General features: G+C 45.0%; 1 protein-coding gene across 1 annotated transcript in view; it reads right to left on the reverse strand.

Annotated features, from left to right (window-relative positions):
- Window positions 1-16,996, reverse strand: part of IFT43 (intraflagellar transport 43) — a 42,510-nt gene extending 25,514 nt beyond the window's left edge. The window contains exons 1-3 of the mRNA XM_071557796.1: window positions 16,890-16,996; window positions 16,518-16,607; window positions 1,097-1,164 (exon numbers count right to left, since the gene is read on the reverse strand). Coding sequence (XP_071413897.1) covers window positions 1,097-1,164; window positions 16,518-16,607; window positions 16,890-16,943 — 212 coding nt within the window. The 5' untranslated portion in view covers window positions 16,944-16,996. The remainder of the gene's footprint in view (window positions 1-1,096; window positions 1,165-16,517; window positions 16,608-16,889) is intronic.
- Between the last annotated feature and the right edge of the window lie 804 nt (window positions 16,997-17,800).

The following is a 17,800-nucleotide window of genomic DNA, read 5'->3' on the forward strand; positions in this document are numbered from 1 at the left end:
CAGCCAGCCTATGAAAAATAACCATTATCAGGGTTAAACTGGAGAGGCACAGGAGTTCAGGCTGAGATCTTTATTCCTTTGCTTCATTCCTGTCTCCAGATTGATTATTTTTTAGCAACAAAGAGTGACCATTTTCCCAGAAAAGTACTGTTTCCCAGAAAGACTACCATAGAATACAGACCATCTTTCTCACCTCCCAAGGAATACTGACTGTGTAACAGGTTTCTGGATGTCCTCATCTATTCTCAGAGTTCCAAAACAAAAAACAGATAACTTTTCATAATCCAGAGTGCCTCCAAAGTATATGTTAAGACATATATACTCATTAAAGGCCTTTAAGTACACAAGCAATCTCACACCACTCCATAGCTGAGCCCTTCAGCTCTATGAATATGAACTAAAACATCAGTATAACTTCAAAGCTTGGAAAATAACAAATAGTTTGAAAGCAAGTAATCTCCTCCCAGTCTGAACTGTCCTTCATACCTATTCTATTGCCTGTAATATTCCAGATATTTCCTTTGCCTTAGGTGTCCTTCATAAGCATCAAGCTTCTCAACATACACTCTACAATTTGTATACTTTTTTTCTCCCATCTCTTCTTGATGACCATTTCTATCCATCTCCATTATCCCATAACCCTATACACACAAAAACATTGACAAATTTCACCTTTACTGTCAGGGCTGATCACTAAATCCTGACGTGTTCATTGTACTCTTTGTCAGTGGGGTGCTGTCATGTGTCACTCTCCTGGAAAGGATGGAACCAGCCAAAACCCCCCAGCTCAGCTCCTGCATTTAACATGCTTATTATGTTCCTGACTCCTCCCAGGCACTGTACCAGCTAAGGAATACACTGCCTATGGCAACCACTGACATGTACACAGTTCTGAGCCTCACCAAGTCAATCAGCCATGGAGCCAAGCAAGAGGGAGAATTCAAACGGCTTGAAGGAGCTACGTTGATATTGGAGACAGAGGCCATGTAAAAGACCCAGAAAAACTGCTGGTGTCTCTGACAGCAAAGTCCAGATAATGATGTTCACTTGATCCACGCCTAAGCCACTCTGAATAAGGAAAGAGGTGAGGACTCACTTGCTAGATGCCAGTACAGGATCATCTGCCCAGCCTCCTTGCCGGCGCGGGGGTTTAGGTGGTGGACCCTTTAATAAAGACAAGAGACACATTACACAGAGCTCATGTCAAAGCAAAGTCAAGACAACTGAGACAGCAGGTTCACTCATGCTAATGTAATACTTGACCAAATAATAAATGGAGAAATAGTGTTTAAAATCCTGTTTACTCATAAAATGAAAGGAAGACATCTATTACAGGCTGGGTTTTTAAGCATCTCTGTAAGCAAAAGATACATCACCCTAATCAGTATCTTGACAAATTTCAGGTCTGTGTGCCTTTGATTTGTCCAGGACACACAGTACAGCAGCAAACATCCACAGAGGATGAGCTCTCTTGGCAAAATAGGGTTCACAGGGAACTTGTTCATTACTGTTGCCCACCTATCAGTGGGAGGTGTTATATCTTTCCTAGGGTACAAGACAGCATGCTTTAGACATGTTGTTTTAGATCAGGAATTGTTCCTAAAAAGTCTGCTTCTGTCCACTGCCTGGAATAGGAGGATAGATGCCACATTCAGATACAGTGAGACCTATCACATACTTCCAAAGTTAGTTGGGATGAATCTCATCACTGCCACCACTGAAATCTAGATAAGGGGAAGTTCATCTGGAGCTTAAAGACACTCCCTGGTATTTTCTTGCATTGTCTTGTGTGGCACTGTGCCGCACGGCAAGAGAAAATGGGAATTCAGCTTGGGACTTACTATGGGAATTTTCAAATGGGGCCATGAATTCCTGCCATGTGGGACCTGCCCGCTGCCCTTACAGTTTTAGACTCAGTTCCCCGACCCTGAGACACCTCATACAGGAGTGACTTCAGTGTTCTGCATGACAGGCAGTGGTGAAAGCAGAGGAAAGGTGACCCCAGTTTAAATAGCCCCCAACTGACAGTGCTCAGTGAGGGAAAAGAGATTATAGGGACTGGTGAAGGGACCATCATGAGAAAAGGTGATTGGGTAAAAGATGTCCCAGAACAGGGAAAAAATGGTAACTGCAAAGGAACGGTGGGGGACAGATGGCTCTTACAGCTTTTATTGAGACAGTGAGTGAGCAGGATGACTCCTGAGGATTTTTGACTTCAGAGAGGACCCTACGTGTGTGGTGGGGTCAACCCTGAGTCAAAGCTAAATCACCTCTTGCCACAGATGAGGAAGGGGTTGAGTTAGTCCCTGATGGTAGGGGTCTCTCATGTTTATTTCTGGAAGTAGAAGCACTGTTTGTGAGTGTGGGAAATTAAGAGACCCTGCCAGGGGCAGCCACTGCCTGCTGCAGGGAGGGAGCATGACCCTGCATAGCTCCCTGATAGGAGCAAAAATAGTCATCCTCCAAAAATAAACAGGGAGCAGGAATGAGGCAGGAGCTGCAGTCCCAAAATACCAACTTTCTTCGGCAAAGGGAGCACAGGAGGGCAGAGGGAGCGTGAAATGCAGGAAACAGCCTCCTTATATGGGCTCATCCGTAGGGGACAGAGCTCAGTCGACTGGAATGACCATGTCACAGAATGTGAAGCCTTCAGGGGCCCAAGTGAATGGAGTTTTCTGATCTTTAAATGATTCCCCCAGATTCTTAAGATGCCAAACCAGAGAAGAGACTACAGTGCCAAAAAAGGAGCATTTTGAATTCAGTTGATCTAGACACACCCAGAGCCCATGAAAAAAGGGGAAAACACACCACATATGGGTGTGCAATCCCACATAAACATCCCTATTCCCATTACACACACCCCTCCCTCAAAAACACACAGTCCTCCCATGCAGATCCTTACCATGCAAAGAACCCTCTCCCCTCACACTATGCCTTTGATAGTCAGCAAGCCATGATTCCAACACACAGCCTCACAACTCCTTGCAAAGGTGCATGGAGATACACAAATGGCACCAAAGAACCCGGGCCATAAGGCTGAGGGAAAACACAGCATCTCCAGGGCATTCCAATGCACCTGCAATTTAATTTCCTCATCATCAAAACTAGCCTGCAAATCAAAGACATCTCAAGTGGGGCACACCAGATCAGAGGGTGATGAGAATGACTGCCCCAGCCTTTGCATAGGGCATGACTCCATGGCATCCAGGCGTTTGATTCCAATGTCTTGCCAACATTATAATGTGTTCCCATTGATCATACATACCAGGCAACCCTGAATGTCTCTCAGGCCCTGACAAACACCTCATATATACCTACAGGTCTTTTATTCCTCTTGCAATAAATCAGATAATTCTTTCTGAATTGCCTACAGGAGCAATGTACTACTAGCAACAGGAAAGGCAATGTCAACTGTCAGCTGAGAATAAATAGCTTTTCTTTGTTAGTTGCTTGGAAAGTGCTGTAATAAGGTCACATGCCACATGCATTTTGTCAAGTAAATAAACTTACCTTCATATACTTTCACAATTTCCAAAACCTCAGCATAATTTACAACTGAGAATGCAATGTTGTGCGTTGCCATAATATGGTGAGAGGTAGGGACTTTGCAGCTGCAAGCAAGAGCTTGAGGTAGAAAGTGGGACGAATGTCAACCCCCAAGGGATCAGAGCAGAAACAGAGGACACTGTTCTTCTGTAATGCAGCAAATGTGCTCCTGAACACACCTTTTGGTGAAAAAGACTGGGAGTTTTAAATTATCAGAACTTGTTGGCACCTACTTTTATACCTTAGGCAAGATTGTTATGTATGTTCCCAAACCGAAACAATTTGGTGTTTGAAACACTGAGATCCCACCAGCTCCTGACAACAGTGTTCTCTCTCAGCTCTTGCTGCACAGTCTTTTTCACAGCATTAACTAATCACTTACTTGCTGTGGTTTGCCTTTCCACTTCTGTTTTGTCAGTTATTTATTTCCAGATTTCCTCTATGTTAGTTCCTGCAGACTGCCCCCTTTTTCCAGGAAAATTGAGGTTTTTGTTTTATTTTTTTTCTCAGAAATTCAGTTTATCATTTTAGTGATGGCACTTTTCCAGTATTTCTCAGGCCACCTTCCTTACCCACACTTTCATACTACCTCTATAATCAGTGTTTTATCTCTCCCTTTGAAAAATGACTGGCCTGAATTCCATCTCTCCCGCCTTATAGTAGAAACTCTACCTTCTTCTTTATCTGAAGTCCCTTTCTTATCAGACAGATGCAGAGTTCTAATTTGGCTTCCTCATTAAGGCAGAAATTTCCAGGCTACTTGTCAGATCATGTTTGAAGTTTTGAAGGTGCCAGCTGGATGTTGCTTCCCTCATGGAAATGACTACCATATATGCCTCTGTATCCCCACAGTCCAAATAAGTTTCTTTTAAGACCTACAATTATGGACATGTTGGGTCCCTCAGATTCTCAGGTAGGTCTGGAAATATGGATTAATTTACCTTCATCAACATGACATCTCCTTTGACACACTGAGGCCTCTGTGCAGGGATGCAGGGACTCAAATGACATTGACAGCATATAACAGAGGACATGCAATGTTTTATCCCGTAATACATCTCCTAAAATCTGTAGGATCTATGTTTTCCCAATATACAAACACTGAGAGATTTTATACAGTATGTAGGTGTCTTGTTTTTATCCAATTCTGACCATGGAGGGCAAAGAAAGAAGTATGGCCAGTCTCAAGCAAGATGCCTGAGGCTCCCCTGACTGAGGAAAAGCAAACCTCAACCTCAAGGTCTGATGAATTAGTTTTGCCTGCTGCCAGTTAAGGAGCTGTAAGTCAAATAGCCCCATTGCTTCCAAGCAGCCACATAACAGTTACAATCTATACTATCTGAGAGCATATATGATATCAAAAAGGGTTCAATTCCCAGATCTGTGCAAGCCTGGCGTTTTGCAAAGAGCAACCTATCTCTGCTAGCTCTCTTTTTCATGTCCACAGATGGTTCAAATAGTGCATCTGATTTTAATGAATACCCTCTAAGGACTTCTGTATGTTTTAAATACCAAGTAGAAAATACTGGATTTCCATTTCATTCCCAAACTGTCCTCCTTCATGATCACTGTCATTTCTTTACTAGGGAAAGTGCTATTGAGCCAGGAAAAGTGCTAGGGGGGCTTCAAATATTCTCTGTCATCTACCTCAGCAGATAAAGCAGCAGCTCATATTGTTAAACAGCTATCAACAATTTCTCCCCTAAAACAGTGGTCAGCTCTCTAGTCAGCTCACATGTGCACCTGCTAGGAAAGCTGTCGCCTTTGCGGCTTTGGCACCTTAACCTGTTCCAGGAGTTACTGCTCTCCCCTGCGTGAAAACAGTGAATCAGCACATAACAATCTCAATTTCTGAGCAAGGGGTCACCAGGCAGAATCCTCTCACAACCCCCAGTTACAGAGAAGTCCTCCTCCAACCTTTCTAGGCATGAATATTTCCAAAAGAGTTTGCTACTAGCTTGTGCTACATACTGTCATATTCCCATCCACCTCCGCCTCTCCTACTGTTCTTCTGTAGCCTTCAGGTGGGTCCAGGACCATTCAAAGCATGAAATAAATGTGTGAAAAAGGAAGAGCTTTTAATAAATTTTTTTTATGATATTGTCCCTAAACCACATCAAGGCTGTCAGAGAGGGAGGGTACTACTAGAAAGGCTGGGAAATATGGCTGACTAGAAAAGCTATTTCAGAAGAGATGTCATCAAAAAGCCACAAGATAAGCTCAGAAAGCTGAAAATAACTGCCCTGCTGGCCATCCACTCGGGGTGCACGGGGCACAGGCAATGCAAGGCCTTGGGGAGCTCCAGGCCATGCATTGCTGGGGCTCACACTGGGGAAGTTGGCCTAATTAGGGAACAAAAGTTCAGCTGCATTTCTGAGATTCCTCCTGGAGAATCTGGCCAACTTCCAAATGAGAGGTCCCCAGGAACAGGCTGGGAGTCCAGCATTTCTACAAGTAACCAGAAGACCTCTGGAAAAAAACCCCACGTAATCCCTGTATAATGGAAGCAGGTAAAAAACCCAGTGCTTCTCTTAGATGCTGATTTCATTTGGTGCAGGGTATTTATTAGCACAATGCAAGAATCAAAAAAGATGACAGAAACTCTGGGACATGGAGGGACAAATGTAGCTCAGGACTAACAAGCAAATGGGAGGGCATTCACAATGTGCAACAGCTACAGAAAATTCTGCCTCAGAGAACTCTCCTATGTTCTCAGAAATTCCAGTTGCTCCAAGAGTCCACCCTACTTCCAGTAGCATGCCTAAGAAGGCAAAACCCTAGCAATGTGTGGTACACAAAATGCAGCTGGCCCATGGTGAAGGCTCCTCTACAAGCTGAAGATCACAAGGTAGAACAGGATGCTAAAGAAACACATTGCAGTTGGACTGCAAGGTCTTTGGGACTGGGAAACCTTTGCTCCAGCCCACACCAACACTTTCTAGTTCTTTCTGCAATGCAAACTGTAGATGCAGAAGTGGCTATAAGTGACTGCATTACAATTATAATGTCTTAGGTCATAACCTCCCTGAACTAGAGTGGCAGGACAGTGCCTAAACCACTGTGATTATTTCTACACAAGTAAGGTCTCCCAGTAGCACCCAACTGAGTGCAGCCAGTGCTGGAGTCCTGGTTGCACATTTCTAAGTTTCAGGGAATGTGGGGAAGAACACTTGGGGGGTGGCTGCTGTACAGATCCAGACCAGACCAGACAATGGAATGAGAGTTTGGAGCTGAGTGCCAACCACTATGCAAGGGTAAGAACTGGGTCAGGAAAATACCGCTCTGATTAAAGGCCCTGATCATATCAAGCCCCAGGCCATGTCTACACCACAGGTGCAGACACACCTGCAAGCAGCATTCATGTGAGTCAGCTCAAGTCTGGAAATGGACTTTAGGTACTTCTGGTAACCAAGCTGGTACCTCCCCAGGCAGAGTGCAGGTTGCTTCTCACCAGGAGATCTGTGCATCTTTCTGCACTATACTTTAGGATGCAAATATGCTCACTTGAACAACCCCACGGAACTGGGTGATCTAGCACTGTGAGAACACAACTGGCTTTATATTTCAGATCCTTAAATTTCTTTGATAGTTATTCTTCAAAAAAACTTTAACTGAAAACAACTGCTCCTGATATGTCGACTTAAGCTAAAATAAGCAACCCAGAAGTTTTAAAAGCACTGACAACTAGAAATACAGAAGGGACTGTTGTCCAGCCTGGAAAGATCAGATCTTCAAATCCCCTTTCCAGTTGTTGCCTTAAAGCCTGTAATCACGTAAACACTGAGTGATACAGAGCCCCAGAGGTCAGCATCCACCTATGCCAGAGGCAGAAATCAAGTGCTGTCCCTGTTTTAGTCCATGAAGGACCTATGGCATGTCTATCAAAGCACAAACAGAGAATGAAGTCCCAGCTGAACTCACTGCGACTGGAACAGACATCTTCCCCCTCAAATGTTGTTGCCTTAAGTTACAAAGTTCTTCCCTGGGGCATCAAAATTCTTTTGGTTCCATTAGCAAAGCAGAACAGCTTCAGGGGAAAGGACTGAGAGCCTTCTCTGACCCACAGCAGCTCATAGCTTTGTCATCATCTATAATATTCTCTATGGAGGTGGGAAACACTACTTGATACATCTTTGTCAGAGGAGGAAGAAGAAAATAAAATCAGTGGTTTTGAGCTTAGAAAGGAAATGGCAGGTTGAATCTTTAAGTTTATGTATAAAGCATGCTATTTCAACATGGAAATGAACACCTCAATCGCTGGAGGTTCCCAAAGTCAAGGAAAAGCCCTACTCCACTTCTGAAGGCTACAGAGCAGGATGGGGATCAGGATCATTCACTGGTAGTGCAGGGACATACCCCCAGAGCTTAGAACGGGGCCAGAACTCCACAGAGGAAATGAGTTTCAGACACACTGCAGTTCCCAGACACTATTTACCACCCTAATAGATTCGCAGGCCCATCCTGAGACTACCTACATACTATGCAGGCACCCAATACAAGCTACGAATTTTGCTATGAGGATAAGGGATGTAAGCCTGTGGATCTGTGTTTAGGGATTACCTATATAGTTCTTCTGCACAAAGCTCTAGCCCTCCTTTCAGATAGGGACTAAGCAAACTAGTGGAGAGACTTCTCCAAGGTCCCAGAGCAAATCCATGGCAAAGCCAGGAAAAGAACACAGCAAAATTTTGGCTCACAGCCATGTTTATACTCCTCATGCCTATACTGCCTCTGCAAATTAACTGAAATATTAGGATACACCCTTTATTATGCCATTGATCAGCCTTACAGCCTTTGGCTAAATGTCCCAGGCAGCCTTGGAAGGTGCAGCCAAATGAGTGATTCAACTGGCAAAAATTCAGATCCAAGATGAGTGGTTTGCCAGGGGACGCAAAACAAGTTTCAGAGCAGGCAAATGGCTGTAGGGCAGGACTTTAGCAGGTACGTTCACATTGAGAGCCCAGATGCAGCTGTTTGTTGGTATTCAGGCAGCCACAAAGTTATCTGCAGCACAGCAATGGGAAAGGGACCAAATCGAGGAAGAGTTCAGATTGTAACACTCAGCATAGCCCAAAGGGAGTTCAGAGAAGGGTTATATGAGCCATCAGGGGGATGAAAGGGCCAACTTCGGACAAATGATTCAAGAAGCCAAGTATTTCAGCTTAGCCAGGCAATGACTAAGGGAGGGATATACTGCAACAAGATTTGGATCACAAGTTCCACTAACGATTGGTTTGGAACAGACTTAAGATACAATTAACAGAAGTCTGTAGGCATATAGTATTGTAAATTACAAGCAGCTTACTGATCAGTCAGATTTCTCAACACTCAGCTAACTATTTTATACCCTTTAAAGGCTTTTAAAAATGGAAAAATACCATAAAGTATGACCGTAATGCTTAAGAGCATAAGCCTGAATAAAGGACACAGGAATTATCCAAACAAGAGCTGTTTCAAAGCAGGGATCCCTTCATACTGAGGAAAATCTTTCCAGGCATCCTTGCATAACATCCCCGAAGCAACAACAATTGCCCATGTGGAAGAGTCACATCAGTTTAGTTATTTTAATGAAATTCAGCAGCCAAGAGCAAGAAGGTGCCTGTGGCATGTGACCAGTCAGCACTCAACAGCAGACCTTGGGAATCAATGACTTAGGACACTGTATGGAGGTGGAATTAGTTCCAGTGAAATGACTGTAAGGACTGGTTCCAGCGAGGAGAGGCAGAGGGAGAGTATATCAATTATCAGGAAAAATTTCTATTAGGCAATCAGTCCCCAGAACTATACCCATCAGTGGGAGGTCTCTTTGCCTGATAAATGGAAAAGTGCTCTGGGCATAATCCTGAACCGTCCATCACTGCCAAATAAACCCACTGGATCTTTCTCACAATATCATCTCTTGCACTACCAAGAGAAAACTGAGCTAATCTGAATAGTCTTGACTCCTTATGATGAGTAAACCCTTCTGAGGCCAGAACTAATGACATGCATGACACAGGTTTCTTTTCTGGGCTTTAAATTTCACAAATGAATCTACTATGCTACCTGTACTGGGGTGGTGCTTTGACAGGAGGAATTAAGACTACAGAAGAGGGTGCTTTAATGGTCTAACATATACAGAGAGCAACTCAAGGCAGGAAAAATTGGGATACACCAATTCCACAGTTATGAAGAGTGCAACGCTCAAGGACTGTAACAGAAGCAGGTAGAAGTTGGCAGTTGTTCTAAACAGCTTCCAATGCTAAATGAACGCTGAGATGCTAAAATCCTTTGCTGCAGGATGAGAAAAGATATGTGTATTCCTTCTATCTGTATAAGAGGAGCCTGGTAAGAGGCATTATGACATCCTATTGACTACACATACACATTCCAGACTCATAGAAAATACAAAGGCACATATGCTTGTTACTACTGGCTGGCTTTCTCCTCTGGGGCAACAGCAAGACTTCATCATCCCTGAAGACAAGTTTTCATGTTACAGGAGCAAGTTATGCCTACTGGATAGCAATCTAGTCTCAGTCAGCTTTTGTATTCTATTAGATAATTGCTGTCTTGACTTTTAAATGAAAATAGAACATCTTTCCAGTGACCACATCTACATCTGTGACCTCAGAACAAGATTGCAGCAGCTGATAAAAGTAGCTGTTACAAACATAATTAAAAACCTGTCAGCAACAGGAACCAAAGATGCAGGAAAGACTCTGCATCTGAGGCAAACTTTGTCTAATTTTCCACTACTAAACTACCCTCTTAAAGTGGTCTCCAGACACATAATAGTCCTACTAGTCCCCTTCAGAGAAGCCAGCATCTACCTAGAAAGCTTCTAGTCTTACATGGTCAACCTTTTCCTCAAAGTCTTCATCCTTGAAGGGTAAGGAAGGAAAAAGAGAGAAGTTAAAAGGAAGCACTATGGAAGCCTGCACAACAGACCTTGAAGAACATTTCTGGCTGTCTTGCAGCACATGCTTAGCAATCTTACTCACTTGAACAAAGCAGAAAATTGATCCTACCATTGTAACATTTTATATCCAGTCATTTATGCATATACCAACTCTGATACTTAAAGCAGGAATGTTTGATTGCAATAGCAGAAAAGTCTGCCAGTAAACAGACCTTGAAAAGCATGCTAAAAAAAAATCAAATATGACCAAGAAGGGAATAGACTTTGTTAATTCTCCCTATAGCATGAAAAAACAAAAATTATTCAGGTGTGTAGGATACTCGAAGGATTTGTTTGGATAGTCACTGCAGCCATGACAGAGACCAGAAATTATGCTGGACCAGTCATACTAGGAGTTAAATACTGTAGTAGGCTGCAGCCTTTTTCAGGAACTATTGCTTCTCGTAACAACCTCAGATCCTCCCCTGGGGGCAGGAGCTGTAGCAGTTCAAAACACAGGCATAGCTGACAACAGTGTTAATTTCAGAGAAGATTTTTAGCTAACGCTGTAGTAAAAGGGAGTAGCTTGGTTGTGGGGTAGATGCACCCCAGCCTGGTAATCAGCATGAAAGCTGCGAAACAGTTGAGAACCTTTTAGATGAGCAGACCATCAGCACTGCCAGTGGCAACAACCACTGTTAGACACCAGATGCAAGGAGGCAGGAACTCGGTAATCTCTATGCTATTCTAGAAATCACAGCGTTCAGAATCACTCAGGGAGAGAATCTAGGGTATCCTACATCGACCTATGATCCTGCACCAGGAGTACTCATAGGACAGCTGGTACCACCCCACTAACCCACCTGACTTTTCTTCTGGACTGCATCGTCTCTCCTGTGGAACAGGGAAGCCACGTGATTCATGAATTGCATGTATCTCTGATTAAGGTGGTTTGGTGTCTGAATTCACTTACTGTCTGTGCTGTCATCTCCTCTTACGGTCTTACTAGGACAAGAGCAGAGGGAGGCTACCTGCAAGTTCGGGCAGCTGGGGTACAAAAGTATCCGTATCAATGAGCAGCACAAATGAAATCAGATTTGCCCAAGGGGCAAAAATCTGTTGTGTGTGTGTATCTGCCAACCAGGGACCCACTTGTTCCCATAGCCAAAAGCAGAAAGGTTTCTGTGGGGCCCAACATGACCTACACTTCTCTGGATGTACAAAGCCTGAGGGGTCTAAGACTTGGACTAGTATGGAAGAAAATCCAGCTGGGCAACATGTGTTGGAAACACATTTATCACTTCTTTGAGCAATCTTCCACGTGGATTTCAAGTCAGTAATGCTTTTTTTATTATTTATTCATTTGGGTTACATAATGGAGTCCTATTTAAATGATGCCTAGATGTCAGCCTAAAGAATCACTGCCAGGAGTATTTGTAAGTTGGGTGGTGAAGTCCAGACAGCTGTTTTGCAAAATTCACCTATGGGAACATCCTTCCAATATGCAGTGGAAGTGGCCCAGGCTTTTGTCTATCTCTGTGAATGTATCCTGATTAAGGTATTTTTTACAGCACAGAAATGCTCACTTTATAACTATCACCCAAGGACCACAACTACATATACACACTTACAAATACCAGGTGGGATAACAAGAGAAGAATATACTTTCCAAAGCGAAAGCACAGAGCCTTTTCCCAGGCTGTGGTGAAATGTGGGGAAGAGAACCAGCAGGGAACTTGATTTTTGGGCAAACCCCAATATAAAGTGATCTTGTCTTACTTGTCGGGAGATATTCTCTACATAGTCTGGAAAAGCCACATCCTGGAGGCTGACACCTTGCCTATTAAAGCAGTCTCCACTCAAAGGATCTACGAAGTGCTGCCAGAGACACACTGGAAAAATCATACTGAGATGCTAAGAGGCAGAAACCAGGGAACTCTTGAACAAGGTCCCAAGGGAATCCTGTCACTGTAGAATAAAGAGAAAACAAACTGTGAAAGCAAGATAACATTACAATATTTTTGCATACAGATTGCTTGTGGAACAGCACATAGTTCACTCTTGCTTAGATAAGACACAGAAAATAAAAAAATTGCTGGTTTTTTTTCAAATTCTTTTTCACTCAGCTTTCCAAGTCAATCTCATCAAGAGCTCCAAACGTGGCCAGCTTCTTCTGGTGGATGTCATCAAGCCAGCATTCAGGTTGTTGGGTGCAGCGATGTTAAGAGCCAGAAACAGGTTTGACTTTTGTTCTGTAGAAGTGTCCAGAAGTCCTGTTAGGATGGGTTAGCAAAGATCTTCAACAGATCTCATCATATGATTTGTCCCTGCCATCATACAAGTAACACAACCAGCTTGAGTTGCTCTCACTTTGCCAGAAACTTGACAGCATCAGAGTGAGTAAATGCAGCACATCAACCCAGGGGATGGATAAGACCTCCCTATGGAAAAAAGATATCTATTGCCCCTCTGAAAATGAACATTGGAAATGTGGAGTTCTGGCATGCAGCTAGCAGATTTATCTCTAGGAATTACCACTTACAGCATATTCCCCTGGGTGCCCAAGAATTGCCTGCCATATTGCCAGGGAGCTCCGAAGGCCAGGAACATGCACAGCCTTTGCTGCAGGAGGATGCTGACTGCACTAATTAAAGCAAATAATCATGTTCCTTCTTGCCTTCTGAAAGAATACATAGCTGGCAGTGTTGTTAGTACTTGTACTTCTGAAAAGGCAGGAATGCTCTGCATGGCAGATGGCAGACTGTGAGCTTTGTGATGATTTGTGAGTCCCTTGAGGAGACAGAGGTCTACATTTGAAGCTAATGCAGGTACTTCCACACAGGAATAGGAATTATCAAATTGGGACTGGGTGCAGAGGAATTACAGATTTGCTGCTGTAGTTAAGAATATTATTGTGGGAGTTACATCCACACAACAGGCGCTGAAAAGATACTAAGATATCAAGCTGTTTTCATAGTGCTTGAGGGAAATATTGTAGGCACAAGACATTGCAGTTAAGCCCTAGGGAAGGGAATTTTAACAACACATCTGTGAGCGAAGACACAGTTTAATCTCTTTCGGAAGAGAGAGCCCAGGTCAAGGAGAGATCAGCAGTAACCCGATAAGATCTATGCTCCAAGTCAGATGATTTGCCTATTGACTTCAAAACAAAGATTTTTTTTAATTACATTAATTGTTCACCCCTCTAAGTGAATTTCCTTGTAATATGCCCAAATGTTGAAACATGGATAGACAGGTACTTTTTGCTTCCTTCAAGCAAGCTACTCTGCCAGGAAAACTTCCTGGATCTTTCTCAGTGTCACGAAAAGATCAGAACAATAGTACAAATGGTATGTTCATACCAGAAATCTGAGCTGGGTGGAAACTGGGTGGATTGGCATGAAATTAAAAAAAAAAAAGTCAAGGTGAAGTAAACCAGTTTTAAAACTCTGAGGAACTCTGAAGGTAGAATCACCATCCTGAATGTGAAACCGCATATGAAGTTGTGAATATGGCAACGGTTTAAGACTAAGTCCTTTGTCTTCAAAATCAGTAATAAGAATAAAATCTCTTACGGTGAAATTAATTACATGAGGCCTACTCCACTACTGCCAGGTCCAGAAGGGAAAAAAAAAGGATTGGTATTTTTTGTTTTGCATTTCTTTTGGGACGATTCCTTGAAAAGGTTTCAAGATGACCAGAGGGCTGAATGAGACACCCATTGCAACAGCTGAGCCCACCACCTAACAGCAAACCAAGGCCAAGCTTCTAGAAAAGTAAAAGGTGATTTCCAATCTAGGGTGAAGGAAAAAACACTCTTAGTTCTATTAAATGCTCACTTTGGTATCAAATATGGTCATGTATGAAAAGCCTCCAATTCCAGAGCAAAGGAAAAGGCTGAGGATTATTTATAGTGGATTTTGTCTCTCTTCCAGTAGCTCCAAGGTTTTCAATTAACAGAAACTTTTAGCAACAAAGACCTGTCTGAAGGGAGACTATTGACACAAACGACTCTTCCTGGTGGTTAAGATCCAGTAATAACATATTTGAATGTTGTAAGGCGTGGAAGGCCTCACCCTTCTGCTGCTAAAAGCTCACTGCTTTCAAACAGAACACTGTAACTATTTCTTAGTCCTCTCCAGAGGTGCCCAAGGACTGGAGTCCCTGTGATCTCTTCCCAGCTATTATGTGTGGCTCGGCTTCTCGAACGAAGATTTGGGAAGGGCTGTCCCCACGTGGGTGTGCCCTTCCAGCCCGCACAGTGGATTTTTTAGGTGAGGCTCAGCGTGCGCAGAACTGGCCCCACCATTTAAGTCCTGAGGTTCATCTGCCACGGCCGAGCGAGCTTGGACGGTGCCAGTGAAGTCCTCAGGACTAGAACCTACAGCACCCGGTATTTCCCAGGAGGTCTCCCATCCAAGTACTAGTCCGGGGCTGACCCTGCTGAGCTTCCGAGATCTGACGGGATCGGATGTCAGGGAGGCTGTTAAACGAGACACACCAAGCACAACTGCAGTGAGGTTCAGTCAATCAGCTGTGCCCCTACATAACACCCTGGTCTCTTTCAAACCAGGGAATCAGCCCATGAACTGGGACTGTCAGTTCTGGTAAGAGAATAATCTGACAGTGAGCCACCCTAACCTGGAAGCCAACCAATGATTACACACCCTTAAACTACCATCTGGTTTCTTAAGACTTTCTTTACCTATGAGGCCCATGGTTATTTCGATTTCTTAAATTACACCTTCTGCATATTCCCTCACAGAATCTGAATGCCTACAGCATAGCTGAGGAGGGAGAATGTAAAGGTGGGAGATGATTCTCCATTATGCCTATCAAAAGTAAGGGGCATATTTCCTCCAGAACAAAAGCCTGCTCTATGAGGCGTTACTGTAAACTGAGCCATAACAGTGGACAGCACCACAGGGTCTCCAAGGAAATATGCCCCCCCACCAACCACTTGGGCACAGATGGCTGGGACACACAGAAGGGTTTTGTCACGGCACAGAGGATCGGGGAGTAGCCACTCCCAAGACAGAGGGCTCCAGGGCTCCCAGCACAGTTAGCCTGAAGAACACTTGGTGCCACAGTGGCCAGCAGCACAAAATGCATTTGAAATTTAAAGAAGCCAGGCATATGATATGCTGGAGGCTATGACTGGCATTCCAAGAAGTTAAACATCACCTCCTTTAAGCAAGTATCACTGTCAGTAAGGTGGAACTCTGATGACACTTTTGTTCATCTGAAGATGTCAGGGAGCAAAATCTGTATGTCACTTCTTGAGAGGTGCTCCTTCCAGCAGGAGAGGCCTGTGGAGAAGCCACACTAACATTCAAGAGCAAACTTCCAGGTAGAATTTGAGCGTTCTACAGCACTAGCATGAAAGTGAATTGAAACATTTCAGAGCTCATATTTCTGGAAACAAGAGGCTGTTGCCTCACTCTCCTGACGGATTCCAGACCCCCTTCTACCATTTGAAGATGTACTGAGAGAATAGAGTCTGAACAAAAGTTTTCCTTCAAAGAGAAGTGGGAACTGATTTTGCACATTACCGACAAGATAAAGTCTCAGATGCTGCAAAGCTGGCTCCTACAAAGACCTTTGTAGCATGTGCATTGAGGAAAGGAAAAAGAGCATCACTGCACAAACTTTAGAGTGATGACATCAGACACCGTACTCTGGCTCCAGCAAAAGCAAAGAACAAAAGTAAGGCACCTCTTTACCTGTACTCTGTGTTGCTTGTGGCAAAACTAGTCACAAAATGATCTGCCTGCTCATATTTTAATTCTGGGGATTAAAATACCAGGAAGATATGCATATACACGAGGGAGAATCCCCAAGTCCTGTATGATACCACTCTATATTTCACATGTGAGAAACTGTAGCCCCTACATATGACCCTATGTGAAAACTACCATTATGCAAAGGGCAAAACCAGGAAGGGGACAGAGCAGTCATATGGGTCCCAACTCTAAGGACAAACTTCAAGGGACAGAGCACACCACGCAGAAAGAATCACAGAAGAGCTGCAGAATCCTCCAATGGAGACACCAGCAGGATATACGACAGGTTCTTCTGACAGGCCACCCACCTCTCCAAGAGAAGCAGACGAGGAATTCTTCCTCATAAGATTTTCATCTGCCAAGAGGTCCTGGCGAGCTCGACGGCCTATCTTTAGGACCTGGAGTTCAAGGGGGGACACGAAGTTGTGGAAAGCACAGGGTTAGTTACTGACAACAGCTGTTTCAGAGCAGGGGTAGAATGGCAAGGCACGGCCCTGGCGGCGCGGGGCCCTCACAGACCATCCCAGGCCGCAGTGCCCACCCCGCCGCCGCCTCCCCTGCCCGCACTCACGGCCCGGCCCGGGCAGCCAGACCGGCCCACGGCACCGCGCCCGCCCCGCCCCGCGCCTCCAGGCCCCGCAGCCCCGCTAGGAGAGGCCGGGACCCTCGGGCCCGCTCACCCCGGCGACGCCCCCCCGGCGCGGCGCCTCCGCTCGCTCCGGCTCAGCCTCCATCCGCCGCGGCCGCCGGTGCTTCCGGCGCACAGCCCGCCCCGCGCCCGGCAGCGCGAACCGGCAGCGCCCGCACCGCTCCCCGCCCTGCCCCGCGCCCGGCACGCTCGCACCGCTCCCCGCCCTGCCCCGCGCCCGGCACGCCCGCACCGCTCCCCGCCCTGCCCCGTGCCCGGCACGCCTGCACCGCTCCCGCACCCGCACTGAACTGCCGCGCCAGCAGCTCTGGCAGCCACGGCAACATCAGCCCCCTGGGCAGCGTTAGTACCTTGGCTCGGCACCGGGGACAGCAGTGCCGCGGGACGCCATGCGCGGACTCTGGTGCCCAGTTTTAATCCCACACGCAGTGGGGCAGGTCAGGAACAGCCTGACACTGCCTGCTCCAGCTACTTTGTGGTGGACACTTTCTGAGTTCCCACTAAACAACCCCAGCCTTGCAGATCTGTCTCCTCATAGAGAATTCTGCGAAGTCTCCTCATGGCTTACGATGCTTTTCCCGGTTCTCCCTGGCTCTCTAACAGCGCTTTCCAGATGCGGCAGCCGGTCCTCGGAGCGCCAGTGCAGGCAGCACCAAGGCTCAAATATAAGCAGAACGATCATTACACACATACCTCGCAAGCGTGAGTTGTGCAGAGATTTCCACTGAGCTGCATAAAACGACTCCAGTCTGCTTCTTTGCTGGACAGATGTATAGATTAATTACAAATAGATCTGTTTTTAGCTCCACATGTTAAATACACATTCAGTTTTACAGCAATTTGTCCATTTGCCTATATTGTTTCTGGTATCTCACATTCCTCACAACCTTCACCCATCCTTATTAGCCTAAATAATTGTCATCCAGTTATTCTGCTGCTACA

Source organism: Pithys albifrons, chromosome 6 (assembly GCF_047495875.1).
Source record: "Pithys albifrons albifrons isolate INPA30051 chromosome 6, PitAlb_v1, whole genome shotgun sequence".
NCBI lineage: Eukaryota > Metazoa > Chordata > Aves > Passeriformes > Thamnophilidae > Pithys > Pithys albifrons.